Source organism: Monodon monoceros, unplaced genomic scaffold, assembly GCF_005190385.1.
Source record: "Monodon monoceros isolate NGI ecotype Baffin Bay Population unplaced genomic scaffold, NGI_Narwhal_1 Super_Scaffold_21, whole genome shotgun sequence".
NCBI lineage: Eukaryota > Metazoa > Chordata > Mammalia > Artiodactyla > Monodontidae > Monodon > Monodon monoceros.
The window spans coordinates 74084603-74109346 of NW_021703778.1; the positions used below are offsets into that span (position 1 = coordinate 74084603).

Below are 24744 nucleotides of genomic sequence, written 5' to 3' on the forward strand. Positions count from 1 at the left end.
CCTCTAGGCAAATAAATTATGAAAGTTAGCTGAAATGGAAAAAACTAGTTGCCAAAATTGCCCCCATTAGACAGAAAGCTTTAAAGACTAACTTTCCTAGAAGAAATAGAGGAACTTATAATAAAAGAATTATGTCACAAAAAAGTATCAACCCCAGATGGTTTCATAGGGAAATTCTACCAAATCAAACAGTGGAGAGTCGCAATGCTATGAACTGTCCCTGACTTTTGGGGGGAATAAAATACACATATTAATACTAAGTCTATGGAGTTCCCTGGTGACCTAGTGGTTAGGATTCTGGGCTTTCACTGCTGTGGCCGGGGTTCAATCCCTATTCGGGGAACTGAGATCCTGCAAGCCGTGTGGTGCAGCCAAAAAAAAAAAAAAAAAAAAAAATCAATAAAAAACCGAGAACAAAACAGACAACCAGAAAGACCTAACAGGCTTGAAGAAATTAGACAAAATCAAATAGAAAACAGTATATTAAAAAATAAGTAAATACCAAGAGTATTCAATAGTGTGGCTGCTGTCCTGGGGCCACCAATCTAAACTTTTTATGTCATAAACTTTGTTCAATTCAGCTGATTTTCCAACTTGTAAGACCCTCAAAATCACCAGCCTAGGCCCTAAAATCCTATAAATATCCTTTCCTGACTTCCCCTTTCTGAGAAATTACTAAGACCTAGTCAAGATGGATTTTCCCTTACTGTAAAATAAGCTAATAAATTTAGCCTTGATAAATGTTTTTTTTCTGGCAGTTTTTTGTGGAGTGGATAGTAAAGAGAAGGAAAATTCAACACAGATAAGGATTAAAGAGTATCTCAGAGAAAAACAAACAGAAATAGGAATATAAGAAGTATAGGAGTTTTGGGGGGAAATGAAAAACTTAGTTTTAGCATACTGTAGATAAAGTCAACAAATTCTGGAGAGCTATTTGGGAGTCATACCCATGGAGATGATTGCTTTAAGTCTAGCGAACGGTAGAAGAAACTATACAGAGAAAACTGTTACCTATACCAATCTTACAAATAAGTGATAGAAATGATTTTATTAACTCATTCACCATCCAGATGATTCAGAGACTAAAAGACGATATGAAAGCCACCTTAAAAATATTGCTTAGCAGTAATATTCCATTGTATATGTGTGCCACATCTTCTTTATCCATTCATCTGTCGATGGACACTTAGGTTGCTTCCATGTCCTGGCTATTGTAAATAGAGCTGCAATGAACACTGTGGTACATGTCTCTTTTTGAATTACGGTTTTCTCAGGGTATATGCCCAGTAATGCGATATCTGGGTCATATGGTAGTTCTATTTGTAGTTTTTCAAGGAACCTCCATACTGTTCTCCATTGTGGCTATATCAATTTACATTCCCACCAATAGTGCAAGAGGGTTCCCTTTTCTCCACACCCTCTCCAGCATTTACTGTTTGTAGATTTTCTGATGATGGCCATTCTAAACAGTGTGAGGTGATACCTCATTGTGGTTTTGATTTGCATTTCTCTAATTAGTGATGTTGACGTTCTTTTCATGTATTTGTTGCCCATCTGTATGTCTTCTTTGCAGAAATGTCTATTTAGGTCTTCTGCCCATTTTTGGATTGGGTTGTTTGTTTTTGTGATATTGAGCTGCTTGTACATTCTGGAGATACATGTACCACAGTGTTCACTGCAGCACTATTTACAACAGCCAGGACATGGAAGCAACCTAAGTGTCCATCAACAGATGAATGGATAAAGAAGATGTGGCGCATATATACAATGGAACATTACTCAGCCATAAAAAGAAACGAAATTGAGTTATTTGTAGTGAGGTGGATGGACCTAGAGTCTGTCATACAGAGTGAAGTCAGAAAGAGAAAAACAAATACCATATGCTAACACATATATATGGAATCTAAAAAAAAAAAAAAAATGGTTCTGAAGAACCTAGGGGCAGGACAGGAATAAAGATGCAGATGTAGAGAATGGACTTGAGGGTATAGGGAGAGGTAAGGGTAAGCTGGGACGAAGTGAGAGAGTGGCATGGACGTATATACACTACCAAATGTAAAACAGATAGCTAGTGGGAAGCAGCCGCATACCACAGGGAGATCAGCTCAGTGCTTTGTGTCGACCTAGAGGGGTGGGATAGGGAGGGTGGGAGGGAGACGCACGAGGGAGGCGATATGTGGATCTATGTATATGTATAGCTGATTCACTTTGTTATACAGCAGAAACTAACACACCATTGTAAAGCAATTATACTCCAATAAAGATGTTAAAAAAATAAAATAAAATAAAACATGGGAGGTATAAAAACTAAGTGAAAGCAGCATACAGAGACTAAACAGTTATTCAAATGGCAGAGTTAAAAGTAGGAAGTTTAAAAAAAACACTAAAGTCATAAGGAGGGAAACTACTACTCTCACCTCAACTCCTCCACAGCAGGTAACAACTAATTAACAATTCACCAGCTCAGGAGGTAATGCTTATCAAATCCCCTTCAGGTAATTCATTTCTAACTGTCTTTATCTCATTAGATCAGTTATTTCACAACTGGAAAGGTCAGTGGATGGCTTCCTCGAAGACAGACACACTTCTTAGCAAATGTCAGTTATTAAAATCACTTTGTCCAGAGAAAAAACAAAAACTATCCAGTTTTTTAAAAAATCATGTGCCCAGAAAATCAAGCCCATTTAAAATCCTGAAGATATGTGGATTTTGAGAATTCAGTAGATTCCATTTAGAAACAATTAGACTTCATTTTTCACAATATCAGATAACATTAGAACATGGCATATTTTCAAGATAAACAAACAGAAACACACTTTAAAACTGTCCCTACCCTTCCCACCCCCAACCCCAGTAAGTATCTATCAGCACATTCTAAAAAGCAAAGCTTCTTCATGCAAGTGTTCACCAGAAACAACCACCACCACCTATTCCTAAAATAGCTAGTGATGAAACAGAAGGACAGTGAGAAAGCTGGCGAGGTGACTAACACACTGTGCAGGAGGGTGCTCTACAACTACTGGCATGCAGTGACTGTCAAGCAGGTGAACAGAATCACAGGCAGAGACTACCAGCTAGAACCCTTAAAGGGGCTGAATGCTCCAAGCAGAAAGCCCAACTTCCTGGTTCATCTCAGTAATTCTCAGTGAGAAAGAATTCTACCACCAAAAGGACTAAGGTTTGTAACAAAGGAAACTCTCAGGAACAAAACAGCAATTATAAATGCTAAATTCTTCAACAAATGAAAAATCTATGTACACTTTGGAGAATAATTTAAGCATGTTCCCTATTTACACTAAAAATATATAGCAGTGCTTTTCATTAAAATTAGTTTGCTCCATTACATAATTTCATCTTTAACAACTAAGCATATGATAGAGTATATTTCATTATTTATAACTCAAAAACAGGGCACCTCCAAAGTGGAGTTATTTTATCCTACACTAAAGAGAACGCTTTGGTTCTAATTATATATATCAATGGATATACAGGCTGCAACTTTTACAGTCCTACAGTTTGGCTCAGGGTAATGACTCATTTGTCTAATTAGAGAACTGGTCATGCATTTTTCTGTTTTTGTTGTTGTTTTTATTTTTCCTTTCTTAGAATATCAATATTATCATTTAAAAACTGGGTCCACCTCCAATAAAAGATAAAGACAATGAGAATATTCTGGAACTTAGCAAAAATTTTAATTAACTAGGTCTTTGGAACAATCAAATAGCTTTTAAAACAGCTCAAAGATAAAATATTTAATGAGTCAAAAGAAGACCATCCTAAAATGTTTCTCCCATAATGAACAGATACTAAAGAAAAACATTAGAGACCCAACTTAATTAAGGATATGCATGGAAATAAAATGCATATCATTCCACCTCCTCAGTGATAATGTTTTAGTACATAATAGACATACAGGGTACTCATATTGTATTTTCCAGGACAATTCCAAAATCAAACACTTTATACCCATAAACATTTGTACTTATCAAACTATATATGCCTAATTTTGGCTGAGATATGATAATAGTTATTTTCTTAATGCAGCTTTATTCAAACATAACTCCAATGTTGTAATTTGTGATTAAGACAAATTCACATTATCTATAGCCTTTTAGTTGGCTCGGTTGGCCCAGGAAGACATTTTTGGCATTGCTTATTAAATTTTTTAAAATTCATGTTTATTTTCTATTACTAAAAAATGCAGAGGGGAAGCAAGTTTAAAGCCAAAAAGAAAAGAAAAGAAAAGAGAATACCATTTCAGTTAAAAGCTACTGGATTATTTTTTATATACCCTATTCACTAGACCATGGAGGGATCAAGAAACTATGACCAGCAGGTCAAATACAGCCCCATTGCCTGTTTTTGTAAATAATTTTATTGGAACATAGCCATGTGCCTTTGTTTACTTATTGCCTATGGCTGTTTCCACTCTACAGTAACAGAGTTAAGCAGTTGCAACAGAGACTGTATAACCCATAAAGTCTAAAACATTTACTATCTGGCCCTTTACAAAAAAAAATTTTGAGCCTCCCTGCTCTAGACCTTTTAAGATATAACACAGAAAACTCCTACATTAGTGCTAAGTTAAATAACTTTAATATTTTTTGCCTAATTTATGATTTGACATATACTGTTAAAGTGCCCTTTATCCAAGTCCTTGTAAATTAAGGTTTCGCTTTAGTTGCTTTGTTCACTGAGGTTTCCCATGTACAAACCGTTATACGGAGAAGAAGCTGTGAAGGTTAGCTTTAGATTAGCAAAGACTATTCCCATCAGATTTGCTTGTTGCCTATTTTTCTTATATTGCTGTAAAATTACCATTTCGGAGTCACTGTGAGAGGCCTGACCCAGGCTGGATGCAGGCCCTAGCTCAGAGTGAGAAGCTTGGTCAAGGGAGAGAAGGGGCTCAATAATGTCATCGTAATCATCTTCCTCTGTATCCCCCTCCCCATCGGCAAAAGTACCTCTAGTCAAGAAATCGGAGCGCGTCCGCGCCATTCGAGCTTTCTTTTTATGGGCCGGTCTGGCAACCTGCTTGACCAAATGATAAAACAAATAACACAAAAATGTTTTGTTTTGGTTTTTGGGAGACGATGCCAATGAAAGACATCAGAGAGCTCATGAATTTCTTGAAACATCCCCTCCACCCCTGTGCCCTTTCCACTAGAAGTGACAGTGATAACCAAAAGCAATCCATATTCATTACTCTGGACAAAGAATAAGAATGGAAGCTAAATCTATACTGTTCTTCTCCATAGCCAAGGAAGTCATCTTTCACTGCCATAATGAGTCACCAAAGTCACTTGCATAAGTTGCCTTCTTTTCCTCAGCAACTTCTTTTTTGTAAATATAATCTGGATTTTTAGGCACCCTTCCCTGCCTGAAGTATTCCTCTCTAAGTGTAACAGACTTAATTCATGGCTTCTTTCTCTATAAACACTTGGGAGTAAATGAGTAGATGAGGTGCTCTACCTACAAGAATAATAATTTCCAAAACAGCGTGCACCTATTTTGCATAGAAGATAAATAAAACAAAAGTCAATACTTACCTCTCTTTGGCCCGGCCCAGTTAACTTCACAGGTTTCCAAGCTGGTTCATCTTGTTTATGGAGTTGAGGATTTCCACTGTTTAAGGCTTCCTTGGTGACACTTAGGATAAAACAACAGGATTACATTTCAATTCCTAGCAGATATCTCATGGCAGCAGTCTTAAAAGTATAGCATGAAATATAGTCTAACAAGTCAGGTCAAAGAAATGGATTTGATAATGAGAAAGGGAAAATACCAAATCCCCAAATCTTTAGAATCAGTCTCAGAAGAAGGGGCCTTTACTCTAATCATTATAAAACACCTGATAAGTAGCCACCCAGTGATGAGTACCTCATTACTTTGTTTTATACTGAGATGGTCCTATTGATAAGCAAATTTTCATTCTGAAATCTCTCTGTAGCTTTCATCTGTGGTCTTAGTTTAAAATTTTTAGAATAAAATCAACACTGGCAGAATAAGAAATTGTTATCAAGCTAAAAGAAGTATGCCCCAAACCATAAAGATGGTATAGTGTTAGTCTGTGAAAATTTAATTCGGCTTGAATAACCACATGATATGACTGCTTTATCATTAAATTCTCTGTAGAAATGAATGTCTGTGTCTGATGAAAATCTGAACAGAACCTGTACTTTTATGGCCCCAATTATCTATATTAACTCAGAACCATGAGTCTTAAAATTTATCAGTAACAGGACTGTAAACTCACTGAAAATCATATCTTACCTTCTAGCATACTGCTGGGTTTAAAGTAGACACTAACTTATAATACCATTTGGCAGAGTAATTGCCCTTGCATTCAAAATCTTCCACTTAATTTTATAAATGAAGGCCTAGGTTATCTTGTCCTTTGCCCTATGCAATAATCCCTAAACAAAGCTAATTAGATGTCAATCTTTCTGATAGCTAAAAGCTTCTCAGAGATCTCCCTCTGACCAGTGTACAATCAAGTCCAGCAATCCTAGGTTGTCCTGAATAACCCTTTTGGTTATTAAAAATCTCTCTTGCCACAGTTGAGCCATTTACCTTCGATTTTTTTCTCCAAAAGAGAAACAATTAATAGGACCTTTGATAGCACCTGACCACCCTAACTAACTTTTAAACTCACAGCATTTTCCCTAAGTTTCTCCATGATTTCTTTTTTGTTCTCCCTTACTAACCAGCTGAAGGCTAAGATGTACTTATCACCACTATGGCATAGAAAGGACACTAATCTAATGTTACTTCCCATTCATGACATCCAATGCTGATTTCTAAACAGGAAACTCAAATTCTGGTCTCAGCTGTTTCTCTAAGTATGTGACCTTATACAAGTCCTTTCACCTCCACGGGCACCAGTGACCTCATCTATAATATGTGGGAACTGGACTAGATATTATAACTTAGAAACACTAACATTTATGATTCTATAAAATGCTAATGTTTCTAGTATTACTTACAGAACAAGAGAAGATGTGAAGTATGAATTTTACTTAAACTTTCACACAAACAATCTAATATATAACCATTTTGAAGATACATAGATATTAATAAGGTAAAGCAAACTAGGTCAAGTAGCTATAAGACTTTATCTTGGCAAAATGATAAAAGGAATAATTCACAAGGATGATTGTTTTTGAAATCTGTAAGTCTTCTACAAAACAGATTCATGGATGTAACAACTATGCACATACACACATGCACACCCCTCACATAACTAAAATTAATCAGAATGACAGAAAATAATATGTTTTTAACATTCTCTGGTGGGCTTATATGCTACACAGAGTCTGAACTTTTGGGCAATCTCTAGGTTAATGCGCAGCACTAGGATCTCAAGTTGTCATGTAGTCCAACTGCATTTCACACTCCTGTATAAAAATTCTTAGTGGAAAAATAAAATATCAATGATCTCTTGCCCATATTTACAAAGAGTTTCTATAAAATCTGTAATTTTAAAGACTGACAGAGTTAAAAGTTAGGTTATGATGAGAAAAAGTTATTTTCAGAGTTAACATGAAATTTAACTTTTTTAGCCCTAAGATATAGCCCTCCTTTCATTTAAACAGTGATATTCTCCCACAAGAACAGAAAGAATTCACTGTATACATAGCCTTAACATAAATATCTTAAATTTTAACAAATTTGTTTTTATGTACCACTTAAGAAATGCTTTCTCACAGCTACCACTACTTAAGACAACCTAAAAGAATAAAGAACTTCCACTTATGTGAGGTATTTAAAGTAGTCACAGGGAATTCCCTGGCGGTCCAGTGATTAGGACTCCACGCTTTCACTGCCAAGGGCCCAGGTTCAATCTCTGGTTGGGGAACTAAGATCTCACAAGCCGCGCAGACAAAAATAAATACAGTAGTCATATTTTTAGAAACAGAAAGTAGAATGGTGGTTGCCAGGGGCTGGAGGTAAGGGGAAAAGGGGAACTGCTTTCAATGGGTAATTGAGTTTGTTTTGCAAGATGACAAAGCTCTAGAGATCTGTTGCACAACAATGTGCATATAGTTAGCACAACTGAACTGTACACTTTAAAATGGTTAAGATGGTAAATTTTATGTGGTTTTTATTCCCCCCCCCCCCCCCAAAAAAAGGTACAAAGAACTTAATGCAGACCATAAATAGGCCAACAGCTGTGACAAAGCACATTAACTTTAAAGCCTGATACTAACAAGCTTGGATTGCTACACCTAACAGCTCTAGGGCAACCAGCAGTTGCTGACTGCCTACTAAGTTTCCAGGCACTGTACAGCCCTTCACAAATGTTTTCTCACTTAATGGGGAGGAACCAAAAACCCTGCTATCTGTGCTTAGTCAAAGACTCCTAGGGTATAATTATATCCAATTTCAGGTGGCTGGTGGAGTCAACAATTAGGAAATTTTTTTACACACAGAAAATGGCTAATTTGAGTAGCACCCATACAAATAGTTGAGGCAGATCAAGGCACCCTAATGAAAATTTCCAAAAAGTTTCCCACTTGTACATAAAAATAAATAAAGACTTCACTTACAGGGAACTACTCATATTTTCCTTTGGCGTGAAGAAAATGGCCCTAGTAGTTCCATCTCTGAAAGGGTCATCAGATTTGTAGCTACAAGGCTGAGTTGGCCTAAGTTGTTCTCTTTTTGAAATGCGATTATTAGAGAGTTTACAGGCTACATTCAGTTGGGTGGACATTTTGTCTGTCTTGGATAATTCCTTAACAGCACTAGATTGGCATGGGCCTCCTTTTCTTTCAAAGAACAGAGTGACAGGTCGGTCCTTCAAGGGTAAGTGAGCAGAGGGACTGTCTTTTGGGGCAAGAGCAGCATCTTTTACAGTTACTGATGGAGTCCCAGCTACACTGGGTTCGTCCTTATTTGGGGTATTCAGGATGAGAAGAGAGGATGGCCTCTCTATTCTTTGCTTTGACTGATGGAAAGATGGTACCAGAAAAGTCTCCCCAGTTCTTGGCTTTTCAATTGTCTTAAAAGCTTTACGCTCCTTTTCTAAAATATCTGTTTGCTGGCGAATCTGTTCCATCATCTCTTTTTCATTCTGCTGCTGCAACTGCTTTTGCCTTTCTTCCTTCTCAGTGTTTAGCTTTTCTAACTTCTTAAGCACAATATTGGAAGAAGCTGTATTCAAAGAAGCAACAACTTGATTTTCCCCTGGGAAGTGGTACTTTCTGGCTTCCCTGTTGATATCCAAAGTAAGAGATGGAAGTGTTTCTTCACTTTCCAATAGTTTGTTTCTCTGGACACTTGTATCCAGCTGAGAACTTGTTTTCAGTGGGTCTTGTTGGGGAATATAAAAAAATGTAGGCAGACTATTTGAAATAAAGGAGTCTCTCAGCTGTGGTTTACAGGTAATGGATTCAGAACTGCAAACCAGTTTTTCCTTCATAGCCCCATTCTTTAAATGCACTGAGTCAGAAGGTACTCTCTTTTGAATCAATGTATAGTTAGTCTCATTTGAGGTACTGAGGGCATTGTCCTGTGAATCAGAATTTGGACTGCTAGATATCTTAGGTGACAGGAACGGCACGTCTCCTTCATCTAGAATTATAGGCTCTAGTTTGCTCTTTTGGCTTTCCTCACAGCTCAGAAGTTCCAAGCTTCCTTGAGAGCTTTCACTATCCGGTGTACCCTGTAAAGACTGAAGGCCTGCAGGCATCAGTTCTGTAGACCACCTACGTTCTTCTGAAGGAGACACACCACCAAGAGAACGGACTTTCAGCAATTCTAAACTAAATATAGCTTGCTCTAGTTCTCTCATTCTCCGACTTTCTCTTTTGGCCCGACCCACTTTTTTCTGGTGGAGATCTTCCAAGGACTTGGGTCTCTCTCTTACAGTCACATCTGCCTGCAAGTCCATACCACTTTGACTTCTGGCTCTCTCCTGTCGCTTGTTTGGGGACTCGTTCAAGCAGTCCTTTGAACTTTCATGACTAATTCGATTACTCTCTATCACAGATTTACATTCCTCTATGGCTTTTACTCTGTTGTCAAATGAACAATCCTCCCATTCTGAAGGGTCTGAACCGTGAACTTCCAGAGTTCCATATGGCTTGATATTTGCCAATCCAAGTTTTAGTTTTGTTTTTTTTAGTCTTTGTTCTTTTAAAGCTTTAAATCTATATCAAAACAGGAAAAAAAAATAGGCTAGAGATATCTCTTGGTTACCACTGGAGACAATACATTTATTGAGAATATTTTAAAAAGTGGAAAGTCTCAAAAATTTTCTTTTTATAATATTAAGTATTTCTTAAACTAACTTGGATGAACATTTCACAATTCTATTCCTAGTGGAGAAGACAAACTGAGATAACCAATTCTAACTCAAGTTAGGCAAATGTTAGAGCAGACATATAAGAAGTACTTGACAAGTGAGGAGTTAATTATTATAGCAAAAAAGATTACCTTTGTCTTGCTCTGAATCCTCTACATAGTGATTGCAAAAGGATAATTCTGTTCCTTTGTTCTTGATACCTCTTACTTTCCCTGTAGCCTTTCCATCTCGCCTGTATGCAGATAGCAGCCATGTGCCTCCGCCTATAGTGCTCCCTCCATTTCTGCTGGATGACGATGGCTGCAGTCCGGAGCTCCAAATACCGCTGCCTCTCTAAGTGAGCACGCCAGGAAGCTTGAAGAAGAGTGGCTGCACTAGCCATAACTAAAGCATCCTGCTGCACAGCTGCATCTCTGACTTGCTTCTGATTTAGGTAATTCCTCCAGAATCGCTGTGGGGAAGACAAAATAATAAAAACTGTTGTCATATCTTATAACACATTCTCACAGAAATTTCTTATGTCATAACTAGAGGTTAAGTGGCTAAACAGCTAAACTGTGGGTGGTTAAAGTAAAAAAAGTTTCCTTTTCCAGATATGCCTGGCTAAAATAACTATTTTAGATAATATAACCTCAATGAATTTAATTATACAACTTAAAGTAATTTAAAACTTTTTGATGCTTTCATGCCCTACAAATTAATTTTAACAAATTACATTATATTCTCACCTACAATTTGCCAATATTAATGGGTTTAACATCATCGTGTATACATTGCAAAGATTAAGATATTAAAGATTTTCTTGTACAAACAGTAAAGATCCTGTGGAAAACAGCCAGCATATAAATCAACGAGGGAGAAAATAAAAGATAAATGTAAAATATGATACCTTTCATCCAAAATGAATACATAACAACAACAATGTACATATAATTCTCAAATATCACTCACAACACTAAAAATAACTTGCCAACAAAAATTAAGGCACATAACTCCTTTGCCCCTAATCATACTTAACTCCATTAATATTTATTAAAAGTCTATTATTATATGCCAGGTAATCTGTTGGATGTTGTGAACATTTGGAAATGTGAACATTTAACAAATGAGTAGGACACATTCTCACCACTGAAGAAATTTACATTCTTACTTAAATGTTTCACAGTAAAACAGTTCTAGTTACTAAAACACTGGCTAAATAAACTAGCCAATCTCATGCAAAGAATCTTTTGTTTCCTACCTGGATGATAACGGATGCCTGTCTCAGATGGAGGAAATGCTGCCTACACAGCAAGACCCTGAACCATCGCTGCAACAATATGATTCTGCGGAGCACCTCTTGGTGAAGCAGGTCTTGTAGGTGTTGTCGTTCCTGCTCCTTTAGGAACACCTACCAGAAGGAAAAAAGATGAAGCATACAGCTTAAGAAGAAATGAGAAATTTATTTCATGCATCATTGTTCCTATGGTAAGCTTTTTTAGAGAAGAACAGACACAGTGGCAGACAGGTACAAGCAGTACTGATAAATATTTCCATCAACTTAGCCAAAGTAGGCATTCTCAAACTGGAAAGGAGGCATGAGAATATAGAAGGGGAACTGGAAAGGTGAACATTACTACAAAGATCCCAGTGCTAGAGACTGTGATACATTATTCCCTTGGGAACTTCACCATTAGGAGCCAATGTAGTACTGGTAATATTAATATGTCATATTTTTCAAGGATGTTGGAGTGGGGAAAAAAAAGATGACAAGCACAGATTTTAAAGTCTGATCATAATATGAATAAACCAATAATGATAAGTATTTTTAAAACCCAGCATGCGTCAAAGGCTTCTTGCTGCCCAAAGCTATTTATCAGTTTACTCATTTACTCCTTCATTCTATTATAAATCTTTAGGAATTTAGGGGGATACAAAGATAACTTAGACATAGTCCCTTTGGAAACAGGATTTACACTTCAACATTAAGAGCAGTTAGATATTAAAAACTGTATATATTTAAGGTGTACAATGTGATGTTTTGATGTACGTATAAACATTTTGAAATGATTACCACAATCTAATTAACATATCCATCACCTCCCATTTTGTCAAAAATTTAAAAATATTCTTAGAAAGTACAGATAGATATTAGATACCCAAAGAGGAAAACAGTAAGCCATTCAGGGCAAGAGACAGAGGACTCCACCTGAGCAAAACAAGGAGTTGGAAATAAGAATAAAGGTACAGGGACTCCCCTGGTGGTCCAGGGGTTAAGAATCCACCTTCCAAGGCAGGGGATGTGGGTTCGATCCCTGGTCGGGGAACTAAGATTCCACATGTCACGGCGCAACTAAGCCCACGTGCCACAGCTACTGAGCCCATGTGCCACAACTAGAGAGAAGCCTGTGCGCCACAACGAAGATCCCGCCTGTCGCAAGTAAGACCCAACACAGCCAAATAAATAAATTTCTAAAAATGTAAAAAAAAAAAATTTATAAAAAAATGAATAGGGGCTTCCCTGGTGGCGCAGTGGTTGAGAGTCCGCCTGCCGATGCAGGGGGCACAGGTTCGTGCCCCGGTCCGGGAAGATTCCCACATGCCGCGGAGCGGCTGGGCCCGTGAGCCATGGCCACTGAGCCTGCGCATCTGGAGCCTGTGCTCCGCAACAGGAGAGGCCAAAACAGTGAGGCCCGCGTACCGCAAAAAAAAAAAAAAAAAAAAAGAATAAAGATACATACTGGGACAATGGAACAATTAATAGCATGAAGTGGGGCTTCCCTGGTGGTACAGTGGTTAAGAATCCGCCTGCCAATGCAGGGGACACTGGTTCAAGCCCTGGTCCGGGAAGATCCCACATGCCACAGAGCAACTAAGCATGTGTGCCACAACTACTGAGTCTGCGCACCTAGAGCCCGTGCTCCGCAACAAGGAGTAGCCCCTGCTCGCCGCAACTAGAGAAAGCCCACGCGCAACACCAAAGACCCACTGCAGCCAAAAGTAAATAAATAAATAAATTTATTAAAAAAAAGAAAAAAACAGTGTGACGTCACAACATGGAGGTTCTTGAAAAAGAGAAAGATGTTTAGATTTAATGAGGAAATTATAAGGGGATTATTATTGAGCAGGAGGCTGACATAAAGTATATTAAGATGATGATTTTGATACTATGGGTAGAGTGAGTTAAATGGAATAAAAAATAGACTGGCATTAGATGATGGATCTGTTTACTGTAAGAGAAATGTGTGAGAGCTACAAAACAGAACTAAAATGGAAACAGTAAGAATGGAGAAAAAGGGAGAGATGTGAGAAACATTTATGTGAGAAACATTTATAAGGAAAAAAACAGAAACAGAACTTTGTAAAATGATTAAAGTGAAGGGTAAGCCAAAATATGATTATGGTTTCTAGCCTAAGAAACTAGAAGAAAGGTGACAGAGAAAAAGACTAGTTGATTAGTTAAAGACAGTAGGGGAATCTGGATAAGGTCACTTTAGACAAATTGAGTTGATAATTACAGTGCAATACCTAGGAAGAAATGCTTTTTAAGCAGTTAAAATTATAGGCAGCACTAGAGCATTGGCCATAATCTATTTGATTAATACTGACTATATTATTAAGTAAAAATCTTGGCCTAATCGATTTCCTTATGATATATGGTACACTATCTTTCTTATAAACATTCTCCTCGGCAAAGACTGCCATTATTACTTATATACAAAAATGCACTCAATCTGGCAAAAGTTGTATATATTATATTTACCATGGATTTTCCAACTTGATAATTATCTGGATTAAGATTTATTTTCCTGAAGAAATCCTGAACGTTAAATTTGGATGGAATAATATTTCGGGGAAGAAGTACGTGGAAATGGCTCACAAAATCCTGAAAAGTGAAAAGAAAATGTTGTAAAATCACAAAAGAATCATATGTAAACAAAATCCTAAATTAGCTAATTGTCCTTTTATTGATCTTTTTCTCATTATTTTAAACAGCGTGAAACCAAGAATTTACTTGTTAATTTAAAATATTTCAAAAGGTTAATTAGTAAAATGGTGGGGGGAGATAGTGATTCCTACATATTCTGTTATCAAAGGGGAATGAAAGAAGAAAAAGAAGGGCAGAAGCTAATTCTCCCTTTGAGAAAGCTGTACTAAAGACCAAAGAAAAGGTTATTTAACAAAAATCTGAACTTTTTAGCAGAAAAATAAGCAAAGGTGACAGCTATTTCAGGGTACAACTGAGAATAAAGCTTTCACTCAACAGTAAAGACCTGCTCAGCTGCTGAAAAGCTTCAAAATAATGTCTATATCCATAGCAGCAGGAGCTGATGAGAACAGTTGTGAGCCTTGCTGGCAGCCTCCTATGTAAGAAAATCCTGCTGAGAAGACTTTAGGAAAAATCAAATGGGATCTTTTCTTTTGAACTAGATAGTTCTGATTGAAGTATTTCAATTACTGGCGTAATCAGTGTGAAGAACTGCCATGGTATGAGTAAACTTATATTAACAAACATTCAGATCAAATGAGAATAGCCAAGTAGTGGATTCTATTACAACACAAGCTTAATGAGATTGTTGTCATTCGATGGAAATGAGTATTCTCTATCCCTCTTCAATTCTGTATACAAAAGACAGAATGTAAAGGAAGAATCAGGAGAAATAAACAAGTGAGACCCAAATAAAAAATAAGCAAGGCATAGGAATAATTTACTTGATGTACAAATATATTTAAATATCACTATAAAAGCATAACCTGGAAAGAATATTTGCAGCTGTATCCTGATTGGCGAATTCGAACTGTCTCCAGCATCCCAGTATACCGAAGCTGTCTAAGTACCAAGGCATCACTGAACCGTAATGGCAACTAAAACAAAGCAAATGGAAAAAAGATTAACCCAGGAGAATAGATCTCCAAATTAATGTTTGTCTTATAAGTGTAGTTAAGTTTTGAATATCTAGGAATTGACTGGAGGCTGTCTGGTTAAGATACAGCAGAGGTAAGGGGACAATCTTACCTCCCCAGCTGGTAGCTTCAGAAAAGTTCTGACTGCCTGACCAAAAGGAAAAAAGAGACACAAGCTTCCAGGCTTCTCTACTTGCAGAAGAAGAGGGCCTTCAAAGCTCAAAAGGAATGTAGTTGCCCACAGGCCACACAGTCTAGTCACTATAAAATTTGTAACAAGATTAACCTACTTATACATAGTCAAGACTGTCTATATTTTTATTAAGTAAGATTTTATCTACAATCTCACTCAGAAACGACTTACCCCACACTCTTCCAGTTGCCTTGGTTAACTTGGGAGCTGACATATTTCTTCTTGTATGACTAGTACAAGGTTAAAAGAAGTTTACTTCCCTAGTTTTTGCTGATGATACTGGTATGACACATTGAAAAACAAAAAATTCCTATAATCCCTGAGAATTGATCTCTCATTGTATAAGCATCAATAGGGAAGAGGCTAAAGGGAGGCATTCGATCATCACCAGTCATGACACTTTGTCACTCCTAGGTATCTCATAGGCATATTTTTAGACATTCAAAAGAGGCTGTATTTGGAGCTTCTGATATTCCTCCCTATTCTCTAAATACTATTTTCAATGATCCACTAAGGCAATCCTAAATATTTTCCTGCAGAAAGATGGGGCATACCAGCTGTCAAAAAAAAAAAAAAAAAAAAAAGTCAAGTGGGCAACTTACGTTAAATAATAATAGCAGTTAATATTTATTTAGTACTTATTCTGTGCCCTTAAATACTTCATTAATTGAATGCTTTGCATAGCAAGAATAACAGGGACTCAAACTTCTATTTAACTGTAAATAAAATGGTTTCCTCTTTTGTCACTATAAAAGAATGGCTAACGTTTACTAAGTGCTTAGTATGGGCCAGGAACATTCTAAGTACTTTATAGGTATTGACTCATATGTATTCACAAAACACTATGAGGTTGGTCCTACAATTCCAGTATATTGTTGCACAGATGAAAATATTTAAGGCATAGAAAGGTTAAGTAACTCATCTAAGATCACAAAGCTTATAACTAGCAGAGCTAGAGACTGCTTATTAAGAATTAAGAAAGCTGAACCTAATTCCTATGACATTTTAGCAGTTTGGGCTAGAACTATTTTTTTCCTATGATGGACATAAAGATGACAACTGTTCACACTTAACAGATATATTTTTGCAAAGCTCTAATAAGGGGAACTGTCATATAAAACAAGAAGAAATCAAGAATGTTGAGTATCTTCCCTATTTTGAAGAGACAAGTATCTCTAAACATGAAAAATGCCACACAAGTTCTGTAAGAATAACTGATACCTTATATCTAAACAAGAGAGATTAACCTTGGTACGGGTAACAAAAGTTACATAAAATTCTTTTATATGATGGAATTTCAAGAGATTTTTGCTTCTGTAGGAGATGCTAAATTCTAGGAGATGCTAAATTGAGCCCATATAAATACTTTTCAGGCAGCTAAGTGAGGAAATAAGAAGGATATTCATAGAAAATATAGAACACTGTTTTCCTTACAAAGATTATAGATAGCTCTTCCCCGCCACTTATTCTTAGAATTTAAAGCTTGGTTTGAAGTAAGCTGAGCTAGAAGCTCTTATTTACAGACATTTTTACCTTTTCGGCATTAGAGCGAATGCATTTTACAAAATATGGTTCTGCTTGACCAAGTGTTTCCATCAGCTTGCTTAATGAGGCCTGCAATACAAAGCAATATAATTAGCACTTACTCTCATTCCAAACTGGCAACGAATGGTTTATAAATATAAACAACAATGTTGGTAAAATATGCAAAAAAAAGTGGTATACATAGAAATAGGTTTGTTTCTGCAAAGCACACTGTGTACACTGCCATACTGATTAAACTGAGGCCAGTTAAGGACGAGGATGGCAGTTTAACCTTAAAGCTGACAGACTGGCAATAGTAAATACTGCAGATATATTTTATAGTAATCTAAGTCTATAATAAATTTTTTACCTTTCTTCACATTTCATGAAACAACTTTATTCAAACTCATGCAGTCTCAGAGTAACTTTGGGAAAACATCCAGTAGGGTATCCAGGAAGGTAGTAATCCCCTGCTTCAATTTTAATGTTTGAGTATGTAGTGATGTTCCCTCTTTCATTCCTGATGCTGATAATTTGTGCTTTGCCTCTTTTTTCCAGATTAGTCTGACTGGAGGTTTATAAATTTTCTGATATTTTCAACGAACCAGTGTTTTTATTTCATTGGTTTTTCTCTATTATTTTTCTGTTTTCGATCTCACTGATGATTTCTACTTTATCATTTCACTCCTGCTTGCTTTGGGTTTAATGTTTTTCTTTTTCCAGTTTCTTAGGGTAGAAGCTTAGATTACTGACTTAAGGCCTTTCTCCTTTTCTAATAAGAGCATTTAATGTTATAAATTAACCTTGGAGTACTGATTTAGCTGCACTGCACAAACTGTGATATTTTATTTTCATTCCATTTAAAATATTTTTTAAATTGTCCTTCCTCTTTGACTCATGTTTTATTTAGATGTCTTTTTAATTTGCCAAATATTTGGGGATTGTTATCTTTATTTTATTGATTTCTGGTTTAATTACAGTCAGATAACATATTTTGTTTATTAGTATTCTATTTATCTATTGGCTTTTCAGCTACATCTCTTTGTATTGTTTTTTGTGTGTGTGTCTGCTCAACGGATAACAATATACTAACCTAACCGCACAGTATACTTAGAGTCAATATTTTATGATTTCAAGTAAAATTTAGAAGGCTTACAATCACATAGACTCCTGTTATTGCTGTCATACATATTACATCAACATACACATTTTCTTACTTTTAGGTGTTCTTTTCGTGTGTGTTACTGTAATATAATACACAAAATATAAAATGCTTGAACCATAAATATGCAGTATGATGAATTTTCACAAAGGGAATACACTCTTGAAACCAGAGCCCAAATCAATGAATAAAATATTAGAACCTTAGAAGTCCCTCTGTGCTCCATCCCACTGAACTTAGCAAGATCACTGTACATAGGCTACCTGCCTCCACCCTCCACACCTCAACCAAGGGTAACCATTATCCTTACTTCCAAGATGGTAAGTCAGTTTACCTGCTATTAAACTTTATATAAAGAGAAAGATACACTATGTACTATCTTGTATTTGTTGCATACAATTGTATCTTGTACATTTTCAGCACTATATAGTAGTGATTCATTATATGACTATACCACAGTTAAATTATCTGTTTAGGATGGATATCTGGTTGCTCAAGTTTGGGATGTTAGGAATAAAGTTGCTATGAACAATCTTCTACATGTCTTTCAACCGTTTTCCAAAATGCCTGCATCAATTTATATTTCAACAGCAGTGTATAAAAATTCTGGTTGCTCTACATCCTTGCCAATACTTTGCATAATCAACCTTTTTTATTTCAGCCATGCTGGAAAGTGTGTAGTATTATTGCCTTATAGGCAGTTTTAATTTTCATTTCCCTGATGAATAATAAATAATATTGAGGATATATGTGATAGGCTTATTGGCCTTTTGGATAACATCTTTTGATATAAGACAGTTTTGCTTGTTCAAGACTTTTGCCCACTTCTATTAGGTTGTCTTTTCAAGAACTGATTTGTGATTTTTCATATTTTCCACATATAAGGTCTTTTTTCAGTTTTATTACAAGTATATGCATATACCCTGTAGCTTGCCCTTTCATTCTCCTAGTAGTGAGTTTGTGTTTAACAGTTTTATTGAATTACAATTTACATACTATAAAAATGTATCCATTGTAGTGCATAGATCAATGATTTTTTTAGTAAATTTATACAATTGTGCAACCATCATTACAATCCAGATTTAGAAATCTTCCACGCATCCCCTCAAAAGGTCCCCTCCTGCCCATCTGCAGTCAATAACTGCCCCGGCCCAGTGTCCCAGGCAACCACTGGTTCACTTTCTGCTGCTATAAATAAACCACCTTTGAAAAAAATAATCCTCTTTAGACATCTTTTCCTCTCACTATAAAACCAATATGTATCTACTGTAGAAAACAGAATACATAGATACATATTCGAGAATAAAAATCAGCTTGGTTGAGTTTGTGTAATGACTTAATTCTTAGTTCCAGAGGTAGAACTAGAAGTAGATTATTTTCTTCAAACCGATGGGCCTTTACACAGAGAACTCAGATTTCTGCCAAAAAACCCAAAGTTAGAAAAACCCTTAGCCAAGGAACAGAAACACTTAGAATTTCCACCACTACAAGCAAAGGACTACACTGACTAATGATGTAGTGGTGGATATATTTCCCAGCAATCTGTGGGTCTCTGAGCAGCTAGGCATGCGTGTCTTGTCAGGCCAAGAGAGGGGCAGTAGTTTTATCCACATGTTTCAGCAGATATAACAGCAACAGCATGTGCATGACCTATTATCCTAAGAGAAAGCCACAAAACTCCTTTCAAAGCATTAATTGAGCAGACACATGGTACCTATGAAGTGGCCTCCTTTCATATACAGCTCTATGCAAAAACAATGCATAGTTTTTGCCTTATGATCAAGTTGCATCATCTCGCTCATAACTTAAGACTTTAGCTACTTAATTTGACAGTCTGGTGGCTAAAAGGATACTAACATTTGCTGGCAGTAGACAAAGTCTCAAAAGAGAATAATCCAGAGTAGGGTGAGGGTGGCTATTTACCTAACCACTGAAATAAGAAAAATATACATATGGTCTACCACCTTGTTATTTGTTTCTATTTGTTTAATCTGCTCTTCCTTTTATCCTGTCTTTTTAAAACTGAGTATACAGTTGACGCTTGAACAACACAGGGGTTGGGGTACTGACCCTCTGTGCTGTTGAAAACCCACATGTAACTTTAAAGTTGGCCCCCCGTATACTTGGTTCCACCCTACCTGGAGTTCAAATCCTCAGATTCAACCAACCACTGACCATGTAAAACTGCAGTGTAACTACTGAAAAATATTCCATGTGTAAGTGGACCCCTGCAGTTCAATCAAGGATCACCTGTATTTTATGATTCCATTTTAGTTCTGCTATTAGCTCATTACCTATGATAAGCTTTTATTTTTTTAAGGATTTCTCAAGACTTTATATCTTTAACATGTCACAGTCTGCCTTCAAATAATGCTACACCATTACCTGTATAGTGTACAGTATACAGGTAATGCTGTAACTTTACAACAGTATAAACTTTACAACAGTATAAACTTATATTTAGCCCCTCCCTTTTGTGCCACTTTTGTCATACATTTTATTTCTACCTCACAATATATTATTTTTTTCTTCTGTAGTCAATTATCTTTCTAAAAAATTAAAAGAAGAGAAAAAGTATTTATGATAGTTAATTACACTTCTATCATTCTGGCAATCTTAGTGTTTTGTATAGATCCAAAATCTATGGTTTTCTCATCATTTTGATCCCAAACTTAACATTCTTATAATGTAGATTTCCTGGCAATGCATTCTCTCAACTTTTGTCTGAAAAAGTCTCTATATAACCTTCAATACTCACGTGCATAGAATTTTAGAGTGACAGTTTTTTTCCCCCTTTCAGTTTTTTAAAAATACTACTCTTGAATTCTGCCTTTCATAGTTTCTGATGAGAAACCTACTGTTATTCTTATATTCATTTCATGGCACATAAATGTTGTCTTTTTTTCTCTGGCTGTATTTAAAATTTTCCCTTTTTAACTGGCTTTAGCACTTTGATGTGATGTGTATTGGTGTTTTTAGGTTTGTTCTGCTTGGGATTTGGTGAGATTCTTTGATCTTTGAGCTTGTATTATTCATAAAAATAAGGAAATATTTAGGTCATTATTTCCTCAAATTTTTTTCTGTATCCCCCTCTCTTGACTTTCCTTCTTAGATGCCAATTACACCTATGTTCAATGATCTAATATTTTCCCACAAGTTACTAATGCTGTTTTTCATTTTTTCCATCTTTGTTATTTCTCTCTGCACTTTAAAGTAAATGGAACTTCTAATTCACTACTTCGGCAAATAGGTGTTAATCCCATCTAGCTTATTTCTATTTTCAAATATTACATTTTTAATCTTTGAAAGTTCCATTTGAGTCTTTTTCATATCTTCTATTTTCTTCTCATCATTATTCATGTTTTTCTTCGGACATATTTATATGATTTATAATAGCTATTTTGAGATCCTCATCTAAATGCTATTTCCATAATCTCTGTCATTTTTAGATGTTTCTTTTTCATTTTTCAATATTTATTTATTTATTTGGTTGCACTGGGTCTTAGTTGCAGCAGGCAGGCTCCTTAGTTGCGGCTCACAGGCTCCTTAGTTGTAGCATGCAAACTTTTAGTTGCAGCATGCATGTGGATCTAGTTCCCTGACCAGGGATAGAACCCCGGCCCCCTGCTTTGGGAGCATGGAGTCTTCACCACTGCACCAGGAGGGAAGTCCCTAGATCTGTCTCTAATGATTGATTTTCTTCTCCCTTGCTATGGGTTGTTTTTTCCGATTCTTTGCATGCCTAGTAATTTCAGATTGGATGCTAGTGTGATTTTACATTGTTGGATTTTGTTATATTCCTTTAAAGAGCAACAGACATTTTCCCCTGGGGCTGTTAAGTTATAAAGGATCACTCTGATTCTTTCAAGACTTGCTTTTATTACGCTTTGTGAGGGCAGGTCCAGAGCAAAACCTTGGCATTTGTTTGGATTCCCTCTCCCTGGGCTATAGCAAATTGCCTTTATGCAGTAACCTGGGACTTGCCTCATTTATTTCCCTCTTCTCAGGGATCATAATCCTGCAGTGCTTACTGTCTAATATCTAAAAACATTCTATTCTTATCTTTTGTCCAGTTTTCTAGTTGTTTATAGCAGAAGGGCAATTCCTGTATCGGTTAATCCTTCATGAGTTCTATGATTTCATTTTGATGAAAGTAAATATTCGTTCACAAGAAGTGTATGAAGTCAAAGACAGCTGGGTGCCATCTATCTCCATCACTTCTAATTTCCTCACCTGTACAATAAGAATGACAGTATTTATCTCACAGAATTGGAGGAAAAATAATGTATGTATATAAATTTTTAGTAAAGGATCTGGAGAATATAGTACTCATTACTTTTATAATACTTAACAATGTATTAGAAACATTAAAGATGACTCTTTTTGCAAATGTTAAACACAATACATGAATTTAATTTGAAAATATCCATAATCCCTGAATTTGGGGGATTTTAAGGGACATGATAGGATTGTAATTATAACTAAGTTTTATTGTAGTAGCTATAATGTGTACTCTTCAGATTAAAGTCTGAGTTTGGTATACAGGCACCTGTAAAAGATCCAAGGTAACAAAATAAAGGACACAACAGCTTAATGGTTCTACCCTTCATAATTATGAGATTAATGCTTCCTTTTCAGATACCAAGCTCACCACGTTACCTTTTGATCAGAATTTGGCTTCCCACCTTGATCTGCTAATCAGGAGGAAATGTGATCATGAACTAACAATTATAACAAGACTGCCTATGACTCTTATTTCTCATTGTATATTAATAAACTTTGATACTGTTTTACAGCAGTGTTTATAGTTTATCAGTCAGCACGATATTTTTGTTCCCTGTAAATTCATCTTTGCATTTCTAAATCCATAAAGTGAAAACCCAAACTCTGGGATGTGAAGACACCACCGAGGTATAGACAAACCTGTCTGGTCAAGCAACATCTCTCTCTTTTTTTAAATAATCAAATACCATTAACCCATAGGACTGTGATTTAAGAAGGATTTTTTTTTAATTCATGGCAGAGCTTCCATTATATATTCAATTGTCTTTCCTTTAACTTTATTAGCACCTAATAAGTTATAAGTTGTTTGGCTCTTCGATCTTGTCTTTTTTTTTTTTAAAGAGCACTTTGACCAAGTAGCTTTTATAGAATCAAATTTTTGTCTAGGCCTACCGTGAAAATTGTCTAAAATAAAATGACATTTCTAGCCTACAGTTTGAAGAACTGTGCTTATAAATCAAACAAGATCATATCCAGTGATATGTTAGTAGATAATTTACATTCAGGTATCCTGGATTAAACAGGAGCATTGAAAAACGTGATAACATAGAAGTATAGCTATCAGCAAATAAAGAAATTTTTAGTTAACAGTGAATGACACTTCTGTGATAAAAGCATGAGGTAGAGTAAAATTATGTAAAGCACTGTTTCCTTTAAAAATTTCAGCTCTTTTTCATAAATATCTAGCAAATGAATAGAATGTTAGAGATGATTTGAGAAGAATGGGAAGAATTCCAAGAGAATTTTGTAAAGTTATTCTGGAGGTTATTTGGTTAATTTATTATGATCATATTTATTCCTAAATGCCCAGTTACAATGAAAGGAACTGGATTCCTATATACACAAAACTAAAATAAACAATCAAGAAAAAACTTACAATTCCATTGAGTTAAATGTTGATGGCAGTAGCATGAGGTTTAAATATATAGGGAGAAATATACATCATTATGTTAACAGTGACCATATCTGGGCAGTCAATTTTCTGATGCTTTTCTCCTCACACTGAAAATAATAAATTATTCTTTGGGATATGCACTATCCAGAGATACAAGGATGAAAAACAAAAGCACTTGACATTTTTTTCCCCATCTTTGGTACTTCCATCCAAAATGACCATTATAGTATAGCTTTTTAGTCACATGAATCATATCCCATTCAGGTATCTTGCAGATCACTTTGATCTTACAATGTCAATCTGAACAAAACAAATTCCTCTTTGTTAAAAATAAAAGGAAAAAAAGGTAAAACAGAAAACAACCTGAAACTGGGCACTGATGCTGGGAGGTTTCTTCTTCTTGTGCAAATGAAGAAGAGACTTGGTAATGCGATCCTGTAGGGTCAGTCTTGTCAGGTGCTTTAAAGACTTTACTTCTAGCAAGTGCTGAAAAGCAGGGGGAAAAAATCAAATTCTTCATATAAATTAATCTAAGAATAGGAAAAACAAAATTGTAAGCCAGTTTTCATTATTCATGCGTATAATGACTGTGGTGAATATGAGCGATTAATATTCAATGTCCATTTTTACCCTCCTTCTGCTTTCTTACAGAAGCTTACCAGCTAAAAAGAAACTACATTTCCCAAACTCTCTTACATCTCAGGTTCTGGATGTGATTTAAGTTCATCAATTCCCACACGTGAAACTGGGAAGGTCTAACTAAGGCAGAGGCTTTGGCTACTAGTTTGTTTCTGCTGGCAAACATGTACACAGAAGTACTTAAGTTTTCGGTGGTCCCAGTGCCCAGGCACTACTTTTTAAAGTGTTGTGAGGCAGAGTGCAGGGCATTTGTGTTGTCACTGCAACTCTAGTAAAAGCACCTTAGCCCCGAAGCCAACAGTTGTAGCAGCTTCTTCTTGATTCCTGGATTACATACACCACAGGTGGTATGAGCC

At 36.0% G+C, this 24744-nt stretch overlaps 1 protein-coding gene across 4 annotated transcripts in view; it reads right to left on the reverse strand.

Moving 5' to 3' along the window:
* Positions 1-24744, reverse strand: part of MYO9A (myosin IXA) — a 271921-nt gene that overhangs the window by 80834 nt on the left and 166343 nt on the right. For 2 of the 4 annotated variants that reach the window (XM_029236422.1, XM_029236420.1), the window contains exons 19-27: positions 24113-24235; positions 16920-17000; positions 15044-15154; positions 14052-14174; positions 11550-11699; positions 10441-10760; positions 8550-10154; positions 5550-5649; positions 4819-5034 (exon numbers count right to left, since the gene is read on the reverse strand). In XM_029236422.1, the coding sequence (XP_029092255.1) occupies positions 4819-5034; positions 5550-5649; positions 8550-10154; positions 10441-10760; positions 11550-11699; positions 14052-14174; positions 15044-15154; positions 16920-17000; positions 24113-24235 (2829 nt within the window). The remainder of the gene's footprint in view (positions 1-4818; positions 5035-5549; positions 5650-8549; positions 10155-10440; positions 10761-11549; positions 11700-14051; positions 14175-15043; positions 15155-16919; positions 17001-24112; positions 24236-24744) is intronic. The other 2 variants (XM_029236423.1, XM_029236424.1) reach the window with 2 other exon arrangements.